This window comes from Phoca vitulina, unplaced genomic scaffold (assembly GCF_004348235.1).
Source record: "Phoca vitulina isolate PV1807 unplaced genomic scaffold, GSC_HSeal_1.0 scaffold39, whole genome shotgun sequence".
Classification (NCBI taxonomy): Eukaryota; Metazoa; Chordata; class Mammalia; order Carnivora; family Phocidae; genus Phoca; species Phoca vitulina.
This window is the reverse complement of record NW_022589742.1, coordinates 9,397,067-9,412,274: the sequence shown is the minus strand read 5'-3', so window position 1 is coordinate 9,412,274 and position 15,208 is coordinate 9,397,067. Positions and strand designations below refer to the sequence as shown.

General features: G+C 52.3%; 1 protein-coding gene across 2 annotated transcripts; it reads left to right on the top strand.

Annotated features, from left to right (window-relative positions):
- Positions 1-4,103: 4,103 nt before the first annotated feature.
- On the top strand, positions 4,104-14,913 carry ZIC3 (Zic family member 3). 2 transcript variants are annotated; one of them, XM_032428387.1, is made up of 3 exons: positions 4,104-5,264; positions 6,382-6,545; positions 14,690-14,913. In XM_032428387.1, exons 1-3 carry the CDS (start codon positions 4,211-4,213, stop codon positions 14,837-14,839), a joined length of 1,368 nt encoding a protein of 455 aa, XP_032284278.1. In that variant the 5' UTR covers positions 4,104-4,210; the 3' UTR covers positions 14,840-14,913. The 2 variants fall into 2 exon arrangements, with proteins under 2 accessions (XP_032284278.1, XP_032284277.1); XM_032428386.1 differs by lacking the exon at positions 14,690-14,913 and adding an exon at positions 7,434-9,665.
- Positions 14,914-15,208: the final 295 nt, after the last annotated feature.

The following is a 15,208-nucleotide window of genomic DNA, read 5'->3' as shown; positions in this document are numbered from 1 at the left end:
ACAACGTGCTGTACATGTTTTGTTTTGTTTTGTTTTGTTTTTTTGAGGGGGCTGGCGTGAGGAAACAAGTGATGCAGAGTGGGGTCTGGGTTGTGCGGAGTAACCAGTTTGTCCCCCCCTCTGGTCTGGACGTTCTGTTTCCCTCCTGCTTCTCTTAAGATGGATCCTAAAATTCAGGCTCAAAAGCTTTGCTTGTTTGGCAGTGACCAGTTTCACTGATTTTATTTATTGCTTCAGATTTGGGCATGAGAATAAATCTTTTTCCTATTTACTGTTTGAACTCAGTGTGAGGGAACGGATCCCATTATATTTCCTATCCATACAGACATGTGGATATTTAGACCAGACCACATACAACTGGGGGACGCATAAAAGAGATTTATTGGTTAATTTACGCTGCCTAATACACATGTAAACCCCAGTAAGCCAACGCTGCCGAAGGAGCCTCGGTTATAGCGTAAAATAAGACCCACGACCCCTGGGTTCCAGTTGCCCTGCCTTGGCTAGCCCAGTGATTCCTTTCTCCACCTGAGAAAACGAGGGAACGAGAACTCCTGCCTTCCCTCTCCAGCCTGAGTGCAGGCAAAACTTTTCTCTGCTTTTCTTTTTCCGCCACCACTCTGCTTTCAGACACAGCTCCCCAAAGCCCTCTGTGCCCCGAAGTTCTTCCCAGGGTCTCCTCCGAAAAGCAAGTTGAGGGGTGAGGGCTGCAGGTAATCAGGGAAACTTCCGCTGTATCATTATTACTCTTACTGCCTAACAGGAGTGATTTGCTTTGGGGGAGGGGGCTTTGTTTTCATAGGCGGTAAACTTGCTGTATCTGGAGATATTTCGCTTTCTATCTGTTTCGAGGGTCAGGGTTCCCCCTCCCAAAAAGGAAACCTCCACCCAAACCAACCAAACTAGAATCAGAAATGGTCTGCCTCTGTCCTGCTGTTCACAAAGCCCCCAGCCTCGTCCTCTCGGGGACATCTGGGGACCCTGCGCCTCCCTGAGCACCGACACCCCCTCAGAGTCGCACTCGGGCTGGGCCGGGCTGTCCCAGGAAGGGTTCCACCGCCCGGGGTTTTGGCCTGGCTGAACCGCCTCAGGTCGGCCCCTTAACAAGCATCCCCCCCTCCCCACTTCTCGGTTGATGATCTAATTGAATTATGCCTTTTTGTTCCAGGGACTACAGAGCACGTGCTGGAGGCAATTAATTATCGGAATGTGGCCATATCAAAACGGACACTGGGCACCGGGTAGGTCAGCAGCCGCAACATCCCCCTGCCCTGCGCTCAGGCCCCCTCCCCCAGAAGGGGCCGGCTGGGCTCCCTCGGCCGCCTTCCTCCCTCAGCCCATCCTGACTCCCAAACGCGCAAGGCCCCAGGTTCTCGGGGGCGGGGGGGGGGGGGTACCTGGCCGGGGTCCCCGCAAACCCTCGCACCAGCGCTGGCCGTGCAAGGGCCTGACAGCTACCCCCGCCCCGCCCCCCGAGCCTCGAGAACCGCTCTCCTCTGCACTGGTGATCGGAGGAAATCCAAACTTTTTCTATGCAACTCCGCGCCCAGGGTCCGTGGGGGTCGGTGGGAGGTGAAGAGAGGTAGAGGGAAGGAAGGATAGAAAGGGCAAAGTGAAAAGAAAGGGGGAAAGAAAGAAAAGCAATCCTCCCTTTTTGTAAACCTGACTCCAGGGAATTCATTTGCATGATTTAGGCATATTTGTTCTTCTCTGAGTCCCCTCCCCCCCTGCAAAGAAACCTTCTGCTGAGCGACACTGAAACCGTTCTTGGAGAGCCTATTTTCAGTAGATGTAATCATTTAAGTCAGTAGTGAACTCACCTTCCAACCTGGGGAGAGAGCTGTGGATGGAGAGGGAGAATTGGGGCGAGTTTGATGGGAGGGGGTGACTACGGTAAGTGTGCTACCGGCAGGGTTTCCCCCCAGCAAAATGGCAAAGAAAGAAGGTGAAGTCTTGGCCAGGCCCGGCGGATTGGGGGGCAGGAAGTGAAAGGCCGCAGTTAGAAAGCGCTGCTTGAGGCTGTCTCTCCAAGCGCCTCTGAACTTGATCAGATGTTCTGTTTCCTACAGAGAGATGGCGGCCAGGCTGTGAGGCTGACTCAAGGCGCAGACTTTGGGGGCTCGGCCCTGTTCGAGATGTGACAATCACAGCCATCTTTCTGTGGGCCTTTTCTTTCCACTCCCACTCTCCTGCATTCTTTGCAAATACCCTGCCGGACAAAAAATGAGTGGATTTATAGCCCTGTCTGAACCTGGCCATTAAGTCCAGAAAGACCTAGCACCAGGCGGGGTGGGGGTGGGGGTGGGGCGGGGTGGGGTGTGTGTGGGGGGGTGTGCTTCAACACACAACTCTGGAAGGTAAATCCTCAAGGGGTAAGAATTCCCTGAGGTCACTATGTGCTTGTCTGGGTAGGAGTAGAAGAGAGCAAAGCCTTGGCTGTTCAGAGAGAAGAAAATTCCACCCCACAGTCTCCATTCCTGCCCCCCCCCCCACTTTTGCATTTGAAAATGTTGAGAATTCGAAGCCGATTACCCTTTGGGTTGGAAACCACGCTGATCTAGTGTGTGTCTAGTGAGTTTGCTATGTAGTGTGTTTAGTGTGTTGTGTGCGCAGGCTAAGTGTATTCTGTGCGTGCTTAGTATTTGTACTTGTGTCTGTGTTTGCTGTGTTGTGTGCGTGTATTTACTCTGTTGTGTGTTCCGTTTGTCATGTGCCTGTGTTTTTACCGTTTTGTGTGTAGTTTGTTGTGGTACTGGTTTGTGCGTGCTTACGCTTCTGTTTAGCTCTGTGTTAACCGTGCTGCGTGAGTGTTCCCAGCGACGTGCTTGCGTTTACGATGTTGTATGTTTGCTGAGCTGTGGCTGGTGTGTCATATATGGGGGGGGGGCAGGGGCAGCGGCGAGTAGAGCCACCACTCACAAACTAAGGAGTCAACGCTTGGCTCAGACGGAAGTAAGGGAAATCGGCTCTAATTGTAATCGTTTCTCCCCGCTTGGGCCTCGGACGGCCAGCAGCGGCTCGGGGCCCGCACGGCGAGCTGGCCGGCCCGGGTCCGTGGTCTCGGAGCCATCAGGGCCCACGGTGGCGTGTGGGGAGGACGCGGCTAATGGGCCGTGAACCTGGAACTGCTACGCCCGCCCCAGGATGGGCGCCCTGCGGCGGCAGAGAGGGCGCTTTCTCCGGGTGGTGAGGCGGCGGGGGCCCAAGCGGGCCTGGACGTCCAGCGCCGCGCCGACGGTGGGAACGATCCTCGCGGGGCAAAGAGTGCGTTTGGCCAAAGCGGGTAAAGCGCGTGAGGGGTTGCCTGCCCGCTTCGGGCCGGAGGGAAGCCAGGGAGCGGCCCGGCGCCGCCCCGCCGGTCGCTGACTCGAGCCTGGCTCCAGTTCCCCACAGCAGCGCAAGCTCCGCGGAGCCCACTCGCGGGCGCCCGGCCGCCGCCGCCTCACCTGCCAGGCGCCCGGCCACGGCCCAATCAGCGGCGGTCGCTCGGCTGCGGCTGCCATGTTCCCCGCTCCGCGCTGCCAATCAGTGTGGCGGCGGCCAATGGGCTGCAGGGCCGGGGGTCAGGTGACCGCGGGCCAGCTGGCTCCCCATTGGCGCGCGCCGCGCGGCCTCCCGCTCGGTTTATGTGAGAGGAGTGAGTGATTGACTTTATCAGTCCAAGGACATTACTCTGGAGGCGAAGAGGCTGGGACTCGCGCGGCGAGCGGCGAGGACCGAGCCTGCCTCCAGCCCGCTGCCTGCCCGCCGGCCACGAGCCGGCTCTGCTACTCAGCGCAGCCCAGCCGGGAGGCCCGTGCCGAGGGAGCCTCCTGGCCCCGCGGTGCTGCGCTCTCGGGGAGAGGAGGGGTGCCCGGGACCGGATTGGCCAACTCCGCCCTCCACTTATTATTTTGCTTATTTTTCTTTGTGCGCGCCTGTTAGTTTGTTAAACCAGATCTAGTCCCAGAGTCTTTTCTCCTCCCTTCTCCCCGCTCCTTCTTCTCCCCTCCTCCCCCCCTCCTGCTCCTCTACTTCCCCTCCTCCCTCCTATCCCTCTGCAGGAGACTCTCACAGCGACGGAAAGTTGCAGCCCCTGGCACCGCCTTGGGGGTCTCCCGGCAGTGTCCAACCGCCGCCACCCCTCGCCGACTACGGCACTTCGGAGATCTCCTTCGCCCGCACCCTCGCTCAGTTCAGCGGTATCGCCTGTGCCCAGAACGCCCCACCCATGACGATGCTCCTGGACGGAGGCCCGCAGTTCCCCGGGCTGGGAGTGGGCAGCTTCGGCGCGCCGCGCCACCACGAGATGCCCAACCGCGAGCCGGCGGGCATGGGGCTGAATCCCTTCGGGGACTCGCCCCACGCCGCCGCCGCCGCCGCCGCCGCCTTCAAGCTGAGCCCCGCGGCGGCTCACGATCTGTCTTCGGGCCAGAGCTCTGCGTTCACGCCGCAGGGCTCGGGTTACGCCAACGCCCTGGGCCATCATCACCACCACCATCACCATCATCACCACGCCGGCCAGGTGCCCAGCTACGGCGGTGCCGCCTCCGCCGCCTTCAACTCCACGCGCGACTTTCTGTTCCGCCAGCGCGGCTCCGGGCTCGGTGAGGCGGCCTCGGGTGGCGGGCAGCACGGGCTCTTCGCCGGCTCGGCGAGCAGCCTGCACGCTCCAGCTGGCATTCCCGAGCCCCCTGGCTACCTGCTCTTCCCCGGGCTGCATGAGCAGGGCGCCGGGCACCCGTCGCCCACAGGGCACGTGGACAACAACCAGGTCCACCTGGGGCTGCGCGGGGAGCTGTTCGGCCGCGCCGACCCGTACCGCCCGGTGGCCAGCCCGCGCACGGACCCTTACACGGCCGGCGCGCAGTTCCCTAACTACAGCCCCATGAACATGAACATGGGCGTGAACGTGGCGGCCCACCACGGGCCCGGCGCCTTCTTCCGTTATATGCGGCAGCCCATCAAACAGGAGCTGTCGTGCAAGTGGATCGACGAGGCTCAGCTGAGCCGGCCCAAGAAGAGCTGCGACCGGACCTTCAGCACCATGCACGAGCTGGTGACACATGTCACCATGGAGCATGTGGGGGGCCCGGAGCAGAACAACCACGTCTGCTACTGGGAGGAGTGCCCTCGCGAGGGCAAGTCCTTCAAGGCGAAGTACAAACTGGTCAACCACATTCGAGTGCACACGGGCGAGAAACCCTTCCCCTGCCCCTTCCCGGGCTGCGGGAAGATCTTCGCCCGCTCCGAGAACCTCAAGATCCACAAGAGGACCCACACAGGTAAGGGGTAAGGCAGGCGGGCGCGTGATTCACAGCGGCACCGCGCCACGGAGCCGACTTGCAGCGCGAGGGAGAGGGGTGGCGACCAAAGAGAGGGGCGGCGCCCCGCCGGGGCCGTTCGGGAAAGAAGCGCTGTCAGTGTCCCTCCACCTCTCGCCCTCCCCGCCCCGCGGCGCTTTTGCCCAGTTCTAACTTCCCGGGCAGACGGCTCCGCGGTCTCAGGAACTAATTGGAACCTTCTCGCGCCCAGGAACCAACTGGCGCCGCCTCTTTTTGTCTCTTTTCTGGGTTACTAGGAAGGGACTCCGAATGTGATGAGAGCGGATTGCTTACAAGCGACTTAGCTCTCGGCACACATTCGGGGAAAGCAACCATAGAAATGCTAATGAAAACTAACTTTCGGTTACTTCCGCTCTTTTTTACCCTTGATTGGCACATCTCCTAATTAAATGACTGATACTTTTGTCAAACTATTTTTATTTGGAGTTCCAGGTTCAATTCAGTCCTTCGGGAGGAAAGCTAAAGTAGAAAAGACACCTCAGTTTCGTGGCTTGTTCCGAACATCTTGTAAAACTGTCCGGAGCCCCTGGATTTATATAGGTTTCTCTTTTCGAACGTTAAGTACAACGACCCCTGCTTTTTTAATACTGGGTTTAGCAAAACCGCCGCATTTGAAAGAGGCGAATTAAAAGGTACAAAGAAGGAACTGAACGGGATTGTCCCGTCCCCGGTCCATTGTCCCGCCCGGGCTGGGTTACATCGCCGAGGTAGCGGCGGAGCGTGGCCACGCGTTGGGAGCCCTGGGCCGGGTGGGATGGAAGCGCAAGTTAGGGGAAAGTTTGGAGGAGCCAGGAGCTTCCCCATCCTGCGCGAGAACAAAGGGACGCGCAGGTTCGGGGCCGACCCTGCCCCACCCCCGCCCGACCACCACTCCCCAGCCCAGCGGGCTCAACCAGCGCTCTCCATTTTTCTCCAGGGAACCGAGACGCCACAGCCGCCCCCAGTCGGCGCTCCCTCTCCGGCCAGACCGCCGGGCGCTGCGTCTCCCGCTGCTGGGTCCTAGGAAGCTCCGGGCCCTGATCATATTTTTGCCCCTTTGCGTTTTTGCCTTTTGCAGGTGAGAAACCGTTCAAATGTGAATTCGAAGGCTGCGACAGACGCTTTGCCAACAGCAGCGACCGCAAGAAGCACATGCATGTGCACACCTCGGACAAGCCCTATATCTGCAAAGTGTGCGACAAGTCCTACACGCACCCGAGCTCCCTGCGCAAGCACATGAAGGTAATTACCTCTTTATTAGCGGTCGGCGGTTTATAAACACTCGGCCCGACAGCGGGCCGCGGAACGGAAGCGCCCGCGCTGCCAACCCTGTATCCTCCACGTTAAATCCGATTTGCTCCAGCGGTGACACCTTGAACCCATTTTGGGCACCGGGGGGGGGGGGGGGGGGGGGGGGGGGGGGGAGGGGGGGGGGGGGGGGGGGGGGGGGGGGGGGGGGGGGGGGGGGGGGGGGAGCACAGTGGGGAGGGCACAGTGGGGAGGAGGAGGGAACAGAGGAACAATTGGTTGTTTACTGGGAAGCTCTAACCGAGCTCGCCGGGGCTGGAGGTTGTAGTGGCCGCCTCTTCCCCGCACAGCCCGCGGTGGGAACCCGGAGTACCCGCGCCGAACCCGGGGGTGGGTGGTTCATTCGCTCTTCGGCTGCCGATCAAACAATAGGGCCGAGGAGCGTGGTCGGATTCCCACGCATTTGTCTGAGACCTCGCAGCGCCCAGGGTGCCTGTGCCACCTTTCTCCGTACCTGCTTTCCCAAGCCGAAGCGGGCTTGGTGAAACCTGGGCCGGGAGGGCGTATTTTAGAGGCCCCAAAGACCAAGTGCTTATCCCACTCCATCCGCGGAGAAAGGGCATGGATAAGACAAGGTGTTGTACTCCTTTTCCGTAATGCCGGTCTTAGGGCTGAAACTGTTGTGTTGGCGACCATCTCCGGGTTTTCTAGACATCGGTAATATGGAAATTAAAAAAAAAAAAACCCAAATCAGCAGCATTTCTCGTTTAAGTGGGTCACTGGGCGGTCTTGCTCTTACAGTGCTCGAATTCTGCTCTTGTTTTTGCTTGCACAATGCCAGTTGGAATTATATTCATTATAATATATACATGTTAATTTTAGGTTCATGAATCTCAAGGGTCAGATTCCTCCCCTGCTGCCAGTTCAGGCTATGAATCTTCCACTCCACCCGCTATAGCTTCTGCAAACAGTAAAGATACCACTAAAACCCCTTCTGCAGTTCAAACTAGCACCAGCCACAACCCTGGACTTCCTCCCAATTTTAACGAATGGTACGTCTGAGGACAAACACAAACACAAACCCTGTTAACCATAGAATGGACCAAATGCATTTTAAAAAGGAAACTGAGACCAATCAGATGGAAATGGAGTTTTTTAAGGCAAGAGGCCATATATAGGGTTACATCTTGTTAATTGCAATTGTCCAGGAAGGTTTTTGGGCAAGATCCAAAAGTAGCCTGCCCTTTTCTCAGGATTAGAAAATATGTTTTGGCATTTGAAAGATTTTCAAAAAAAATCTTTTTCACTGCTTTTTCCTCCCTTTTCTCTTGCTCTCTGCACACCCCATTCCTAAACTCCTTCAGCTCATTTTAACACTTGTCCTGTTTCTTGAGAGGAAGTTATAGAAGGCTTGTTGGTGGTGGTGATGTTAAACTGATGGAAATTCTTCGCCTTAGTGGTGATTGTTTAAACTCTCACAGTCTTAAACCGTGCCAAAGTCCTGTTATGTCTTGAACTTTTCCTCAAAGCATTACACTTGTGAATGTATTTTTGTCTAATGGGGTCGAAACTGTTGTTCAGTATTTTTTCAGGCTGAGGATGTGATGTTACTCTACACAGATTGTGACGTTTAGTATACAGTTGCCTTTTGTAATAACTTTTTTTTTTGTAAATACATATCCATTGATGCCATATTTATCGTTTGTAATTTAATTATTGCTACAAGTGCCGGGAACTGAACAATATTTATGGAAAAAATGTTTTCTAACAAATGCTGTACAGCTTTTGATTATAACTGCTTTAGCATTAAATTTTATTGTTTTGAAAGAAGAACACAATTTACAGTTTTTGAACCACTGACTCCTTTCTCTTGTTTTGTAACAGCCTCCCTCTACAAAGAGGAGACGTAAGCAAATGAAATCTTGTTTGTTGGTATTTATAACTCACTCAGATCCCTTTTTTAATTGTTAAATTATTTTTCTATTGCAGTGTAGATTCCTTACAGTGTCAGTTTCCATCTGGGGAGACCCTCCTTTCTTTATCTGTAGCTCAGATGGTTGTTTAACTGCGAGTTTAAATGTGTTTGTCCTGGATTTTCAGCATGCAAATCAAATATTACTGATCAGTTCAGTTAGTGGCCATGACATCTCAATCTTGTATTTCAAAGACTGAGAAGCTGGATTTAATCATCCCTGCCCTACATATATAAACATAAGGTAACCTAATGAGTTTTATGTCCCTTAGTTTTTTATTACCTTACATAAAAATGAACATTGTGGCAGGATGCATGTCTGTGTATTCTATCAAGGGATCACCCATATACATATATATGTTTGTATCTATGACTTATCTAATCTGCCTATCAAATCTATCTAGCTATCTATATATTTTCAAAAGTAAGCGTATGTCTGAAACAGTGGTGATGAGTAAGGCCAGTTGAGCCGTGCTTACTTATGGTTAAAGTGCTTCTTAAAAGAACCATAGTCCATTTACAGTTTTGGAAGGCAAAGGCTGATTTGTTTTGCTGTATATAGTTCAATTCATAATTATCAGTTATTCATAACATTTTTATAGCGGTGTAATAACTGCAGCGGTTCTGAAATGATATTATGGAAAGAAAAAAACATTTGCAAAATATGTATTTTTAAAGTTCATGGTTTGTAGGCACAGATGTTAAGAGCATTGTTTCCATTAAAATCAATAACAATGAAAAATGGTTGTTTGCTTTGTGACAAAATATTAACAATCCATTTAATCTTCAGCGAAGCAACTCATTTGGACAAACAGTTCTTTAACAGTTGTTGTATGAAAAAAACTGATTACTATATTGGTGGGTTGGACTGGGTAGAGTATCGAGAGACTTTTTAACTAATTTAGGGTGCTGTTTAATATTGAGAGCCCAGTCTCTGCATGAATAACCAGCTTGCAAATCAGCAAATAGAATGGTGGAGATAAGGAATTGTAAAGAATTTAGAAATGTAATGAATAGGCTTAAGTACCTCCTTCTCTTGAAGGGGCAATGCTCTAGGTTTTTTGGTGGCAGTCCATTTGGTATTATACAGTATCATTTTGAATTATAGGATTTTGTTTATTGTTCTTTTTGAAGAAATAAAGTCTTGGCACATCTTATTTATGTTATAACATTTTTGTATTTAGTGCCTGATTTTTTTTCATGTTCAAATAAATCAACCTTAAATTGAAATGCCCAGAGAACTTCTGATGATTAAAAAAGAAACTTTGATTTCCTGGATACAGTTGAAACAGTCTATTTTAAGTTACCTACTGATCTTTGTCAACAATTATTGACAGTTTCTAATTGCAAATTGCTTTGGATGCAATTTTTTATTTGTGGAGAATGGGGTTTTTTTTTTTTGCACTTTCCTCCTCCTCCGCCAGTAGACAAGGCAAGGGCCTGAATGCCATGAACAGAGAGATTGGGATGACTTCACAAGTGATGAGCAGGTAACCTGGTCAGTCCACCACTCCTACCCCAGACATTCCAATCTTGACCTTGACACTGAGGGTGCTGGACCAAATTCCTGTTTCAGGATTTTTCCTTCACTTCAAACCAGAGGCCGTTTTAAATGCTCAGCAGGTTTGCAGAAAGTGTATGTTCATAATATTGGCGCTAAATGTCTTCCAACTTAAGTCTAAATAGTGTTTTTTTGTCTGAAATATGCATTGAACTTCCACAATTTACTGTTTTCTCCATGAATTTCCTCTCCACCCCCAACTTAACCTAATCTCAAATGGGGGTTGACTGGTGGGTTGGTTGAAGGATTCTCTCAGAAACTTGCTTCTCCTCCCTGCCAGTAAAAATATTAAATATCTCTTTAGGAGACATAAAGAAGAGTTTGATTTTTCCTTAGCAAGCTTGGTATTATTCTACCATAAAATTTTTACAGTAAAGCATTGTGTCCTAAGAGGGGAAGATACCAGTTAACAATGATGATAAGCAATATTAAGATAAAGTAAAAGCTTTGCCCCTCTACGTGATTTCCTCTAATTCTGGTGTAGCATCATGTTTCTCAAATAGTCTCTGCCCTGTCACTTGTTGGCAAAAAAAAAAAGTTTATTTCAGTAGAAAACTTTTCACAGATTTTCCTCCTATAATCTGACTCTGGGAGTGCACATTTATATTCTTGAATTTTCAGTAAATACCTTAAAGAATAAGCACCCCCCCCAACAAAAAAACCTTGCAACCCTAAAGATGGATCAGCTGGAAACCATGAATGTCAACTGGGCTCTTAGTGATCTACCTGTTATTTTCCTTCTTGCACCTGGTAAGACCTTTGTTAAAAGTCCATTATCTTTCCCAAACTGGGTGGTTTAGCTTAAGATTTCCACTGTTGGGTGGGGAAAGGGGAGGTGTCTATTTCCCAGCAGACAGAAGTCTGGCCTTCATCCAGTTTGGAAGGTTAAAGATCAGAGTCCAGGCTAAGCGGGGCAGTCCGTCTCAGCTACTGCGAAGGTTGGAGAGCGAGCAGGGACCGCCTCCGCTCACAAAGCCTCCCTGGAAAGTTGTGCTCAGGACCTCCTCGCCCCTCCCCCCTTCTTGCCGCCTGCTGTCCCCTTGCCGCTGCGCCCCTGGCACCTTCTCCTCCCCCTATAAGCTCCCCCTCCCCCCCAAACAGAGGAGAAAAGTCGAAGGGCCTCTTGCCACTCAAGTTTCTGTAAGAATAGCCACCGGCGTGCCCATGCCCCGAAGGGCGGGTTCTCCGCCTGGCAGCTAGGCTGCCTCTCTCAATGTCTGACCCCCGAGGCTTTGCCCCGGCGACGAGGCCAGGCGTTTCGGAAGTCAGGGCTCCCGCTCCGCGCTCCTCGGGCCCCTCGTCGGGGCGCCCAGGGTCCCTGTGCACACACCAACCTCTTGCAAGTCCGGGTCGAAGCTCGGGGCGGGGGGCGGGGGCGGGCGGGGAAGGGACCTCGTTTCCTAGGGTCAATTCTCTCGCGGTCTCGGCCCGCTGACCCTTTGACCTCCACCTACAGGGCCCTCGGCGGCCGTAAGCCGGCGGTCGCCCGGGTTCCGCGGACGCTTCGCGCCCCATCGCCTCCCGGCCTCATTAGGCCGGCGGGGCTGTAAAGCAGGAATCAGCCGCTGCCTAATCCGGACCTGGGGTCAATACGAGCCCAAACAATGGTGAGCTCCGAAGGCCACAGCGTAGCGCTGGCCGCAAACTTTGTGTTCCATTCATTTTCTCCAGGCGGTGGGGGTGGGAGGAGGGAGGGAGGCACTCGGACGCCCGGAGGCCGCTCCCGGCTGCCGGGGCTCCTAGGCGGGCGTCCTCTGGCTCGGCCCTCCCGGTCTCTTCGCAGGGTCTGGGGCCGGAGGGGAGTGAGGCCCGGGGCTTGGTTGGCGGCCCGCGTGGCGGTGCGGGGGTGCGAGGGTTCTAGGGCCGGCCCGGAGGGGGCCGCCCCCGCGCCGGGAGCAGACTTTGAAGTGGGTTTTTAGCGCGCACGTGCGAGAGCCGGGCCGGGGCCGGAGCGGGGACCCGCTGCGAGGAAAGAGTAGGCTCGGCCCGGGCCCCAGCCCCTCCCCCGCTCCCCGCCGCTCCGGCCTTTTCAAGCCCGCCGCCCCCCCCCCCCGCCCGCACTCCCGCGCAGGCGCACACCCCGCAGCCGTCGAGCCGCTCCGACTGCCAGGGGGTGGGGGGAGAGTTGAAAGCGGCTTTGCTGCGCCGCGGCCTCGGCGGAGCGGGGAGGGAGGGGAGGAGAGGGGTGTGGGGAAGGGGGGTGGTTTTGGGGCGGCTCTCGAGTGATGAACATGGCGGCCGGATGCGAACCCCCGCGGAGCGCAGCAAAGCGCTGACCGCGGGCCGCCGAACTGTTGTGTGCTTTAAACTCCCTCGTTATTCCTCGGCTCCGAGCGCCTCGCGGGAGAATGTAGGTTGTGGCGGCCGATCGCAAAATTGTGAAAAAACGGAAGCGAAGAAGTTCTTCCAGGGCATTCTGGGCGTGGGAAGTTGGCGAGCCTTCTGGGTGTTGGGGCTCCCAGGGGACTTGGACTTGAAGCCCGCTGGAGGCCGCCCCACCCTCCCGTCCCGACTGAAAACCTCTCCTCCGGGCCCTCCGGGGTGGGGGTGTGCCATTTTGAGTTCTTGTGCCGGGTCGGGAAGCCGCAGCAAGTCCGATCCCCCTAAAAATGCCAATGAGCGGCCGCTTTCTCCTCCAGGACAATGGCGGGGCCCGGGAGGGGACACGCAGGTACCATTTCCATATAAAACGTGCCATTGCGAGTTCGAACCCTAAGCGTTGCTCGGGCCCCGTTTTCTGCATATCTCGTTTAAACGTGGACCTTTGAGAAATGGCACTGTCGCAGCTTTTGTGTGTGCTGTTAACAGCTGGTGATCCTACGCGAAGGGGGGGGGGGCGGAAAGGCCACAGTCCCGAAAACTTTCATTCAGCTTTTGCTTAACTGCCTAAATCCTGGCGGGTGAAAGAACCCCTGGTAGGTCTGGGATCTCGAGCTCGTGTTTTTTTTTTTTCTGCAGAAAAAGTTTGCAGATTCAACTTCAGATGTGTGTTTCGGGAGGACCCAAAAAAAAAAAAAAAAAAAAAAAAAAGGGGGAAAAAAAGGTGTAGCTGTTGCCCCCCCGCCTCCTCTAGGAAAATGAGCGGCACGAATTCTTTCAGGTTGCGTCTTCGTGGAGGCCAACAGCTGAACTAAAAGGCAGCCTTCTCGGGGCTGCCCACCGTCGAGCATTTGGGCACCTGAAAGTGTGGGGCAGTTCCCGGGGGGCCACCTTGGGAAGGGTCCCAGGTGGGTGGGCAGGTCATTAGCAAAGCTGGCCCAGATCTGGGGGGAAATCTGCAAAACAGTGCCTTTATCAGCAGAGAACAATTGATGGGGTTGTCTTTCCTCCTTTTCAGTGCACAAAGAAGACGGCTTTGGAGCAAGAATTTGGAATATGCATTTAAGTTGTCGTGCTTTGCATTGGAAACCCCTGGGCAATTAAAATAATAAGCATGCCTTGTAGTATTTTCTGTCCTTTTCTTATGTGTAATTCCTGCAAGTCAAAGGGGCTGCAGCCTCTTCTGCAGTTTGGAAACTTGTTTTGAAATTGCCACCAAACAGATCTTTTTTTCCCCCCTTTGGTTGAAGTTTCCTTCCCGGGCTCAGCCACTCCCCCCACCCCCTCACTGGAATGGAGTATTGACATCTTTGAGAGATCAAAGGAAGTAGATGGTGCTTGGTCTATACTTTATTTTTCCATGCTGTAGTTTGAACCCTGAGCTTTGAGCTTTTCCCTGGTTAAATCTCTTGGTACCGAAAGTGTGAAAAATGAAAAGTTCGTTAACTTAAAAAAGCTTTAGCTAATGGTTAGGCAGTTTGTCTCTCTAAGAACTACAGAGCCTGGATTGTCTCTTAAATTGGCATTAAAATCAAGCTAAAGATGCACTGGTGAACTGTCTCCCCCGGATACCTGCGGTGTTCTTTGGGTCATTTGATATGGTAAAACTGGCGGATTTGCATAGGAATTATGTGAATGGAATTTCTGCAAAACTGGATGAGTGATAAGTTGGTAGAACTCTTATATTTGTTTGAGGACTCTGAAGGGCACTGCTTTTCCCACTGAGGCTTGGTTTCTATCATAACCATTGAAATTTACAGCTTGAAAAACACTAAGTATGCAGGAAGCATTAAAAGGGGGAGTGGTTCAGAGTACTTGGACTCATAATAATAACACAGGAGCAAAACAGCTTTGAATAGGATTCAAGAAACTCTGGTTTCAACAAAATCTCTTAAAGCGAAAGAAAATATCTTTCTTTAAAAATCATACAACAAAGCAAACACTTTTGCATATTTTTAATGTGATGACAGTTCAACCTGTTGACTAATCTGATGAATAGAGAGAAATGTGAGCTTACGGTAACTGTAGAAATAGCCGGCACCAGATGGCAAGTTTATTCTGTTCGATCCCTAATAGGATGTGTGTGCTGTCTAACGTGTTGCGTTGTAACACAACGTCCGTAAAGACCATTTGAACGTATGGTGTTAAAAAAGAAAAGATTCCATTGTGTTCTATTATAAACTAGCATGGAAAACAACATAGCCAGTAACAATTTAAGACATTTTTCTAAGAGTAAATCTAGCTTGTTTTGACCTATCTGCAGTTCACTTTTTGTTTTTTTGCCAGTGTTGTCCTGCTTGGTATCCGGGACAGTCTCTAATTCCTGACGAAGAACTTGACACTGACGTTGGTATGCAGCAGCCAGCCCTCCATACCACTACCTATCCTAAATGCAGGGTTAATGCCGAGCCTACTGTGCAAGAAATGATTTACTGATGAGGTTTCAAAGAAAACCACATCAATTTGGATGTCTGTTACCCTGAAGTGATCATTTTAAGAGTAGTAGCTTCTTCCCGACGTATAAAAAGACTCTTTTCTTCTTTTGGTGTATTTCAGTCTGTGTTGAGCAATCATTTGTGAAATGAAAAAGCAAAAATGCTCCCCCCCACCCCCTCTCCCACCCCCCCACCCCCCGCACGCCCTGCCACTTTAGGATTGTAAGTGGGAAGATGGAGGTGAAGACTGGCCTAATTCATAACCCAGTGTGTATTATCTCATGCATTGTGTTGACCTTGTTGAAAATCTCTTTCAAATATCTGCATTCCACATGTAGAGCTCAAGTGTTTAAAATTAGAAACATGAATG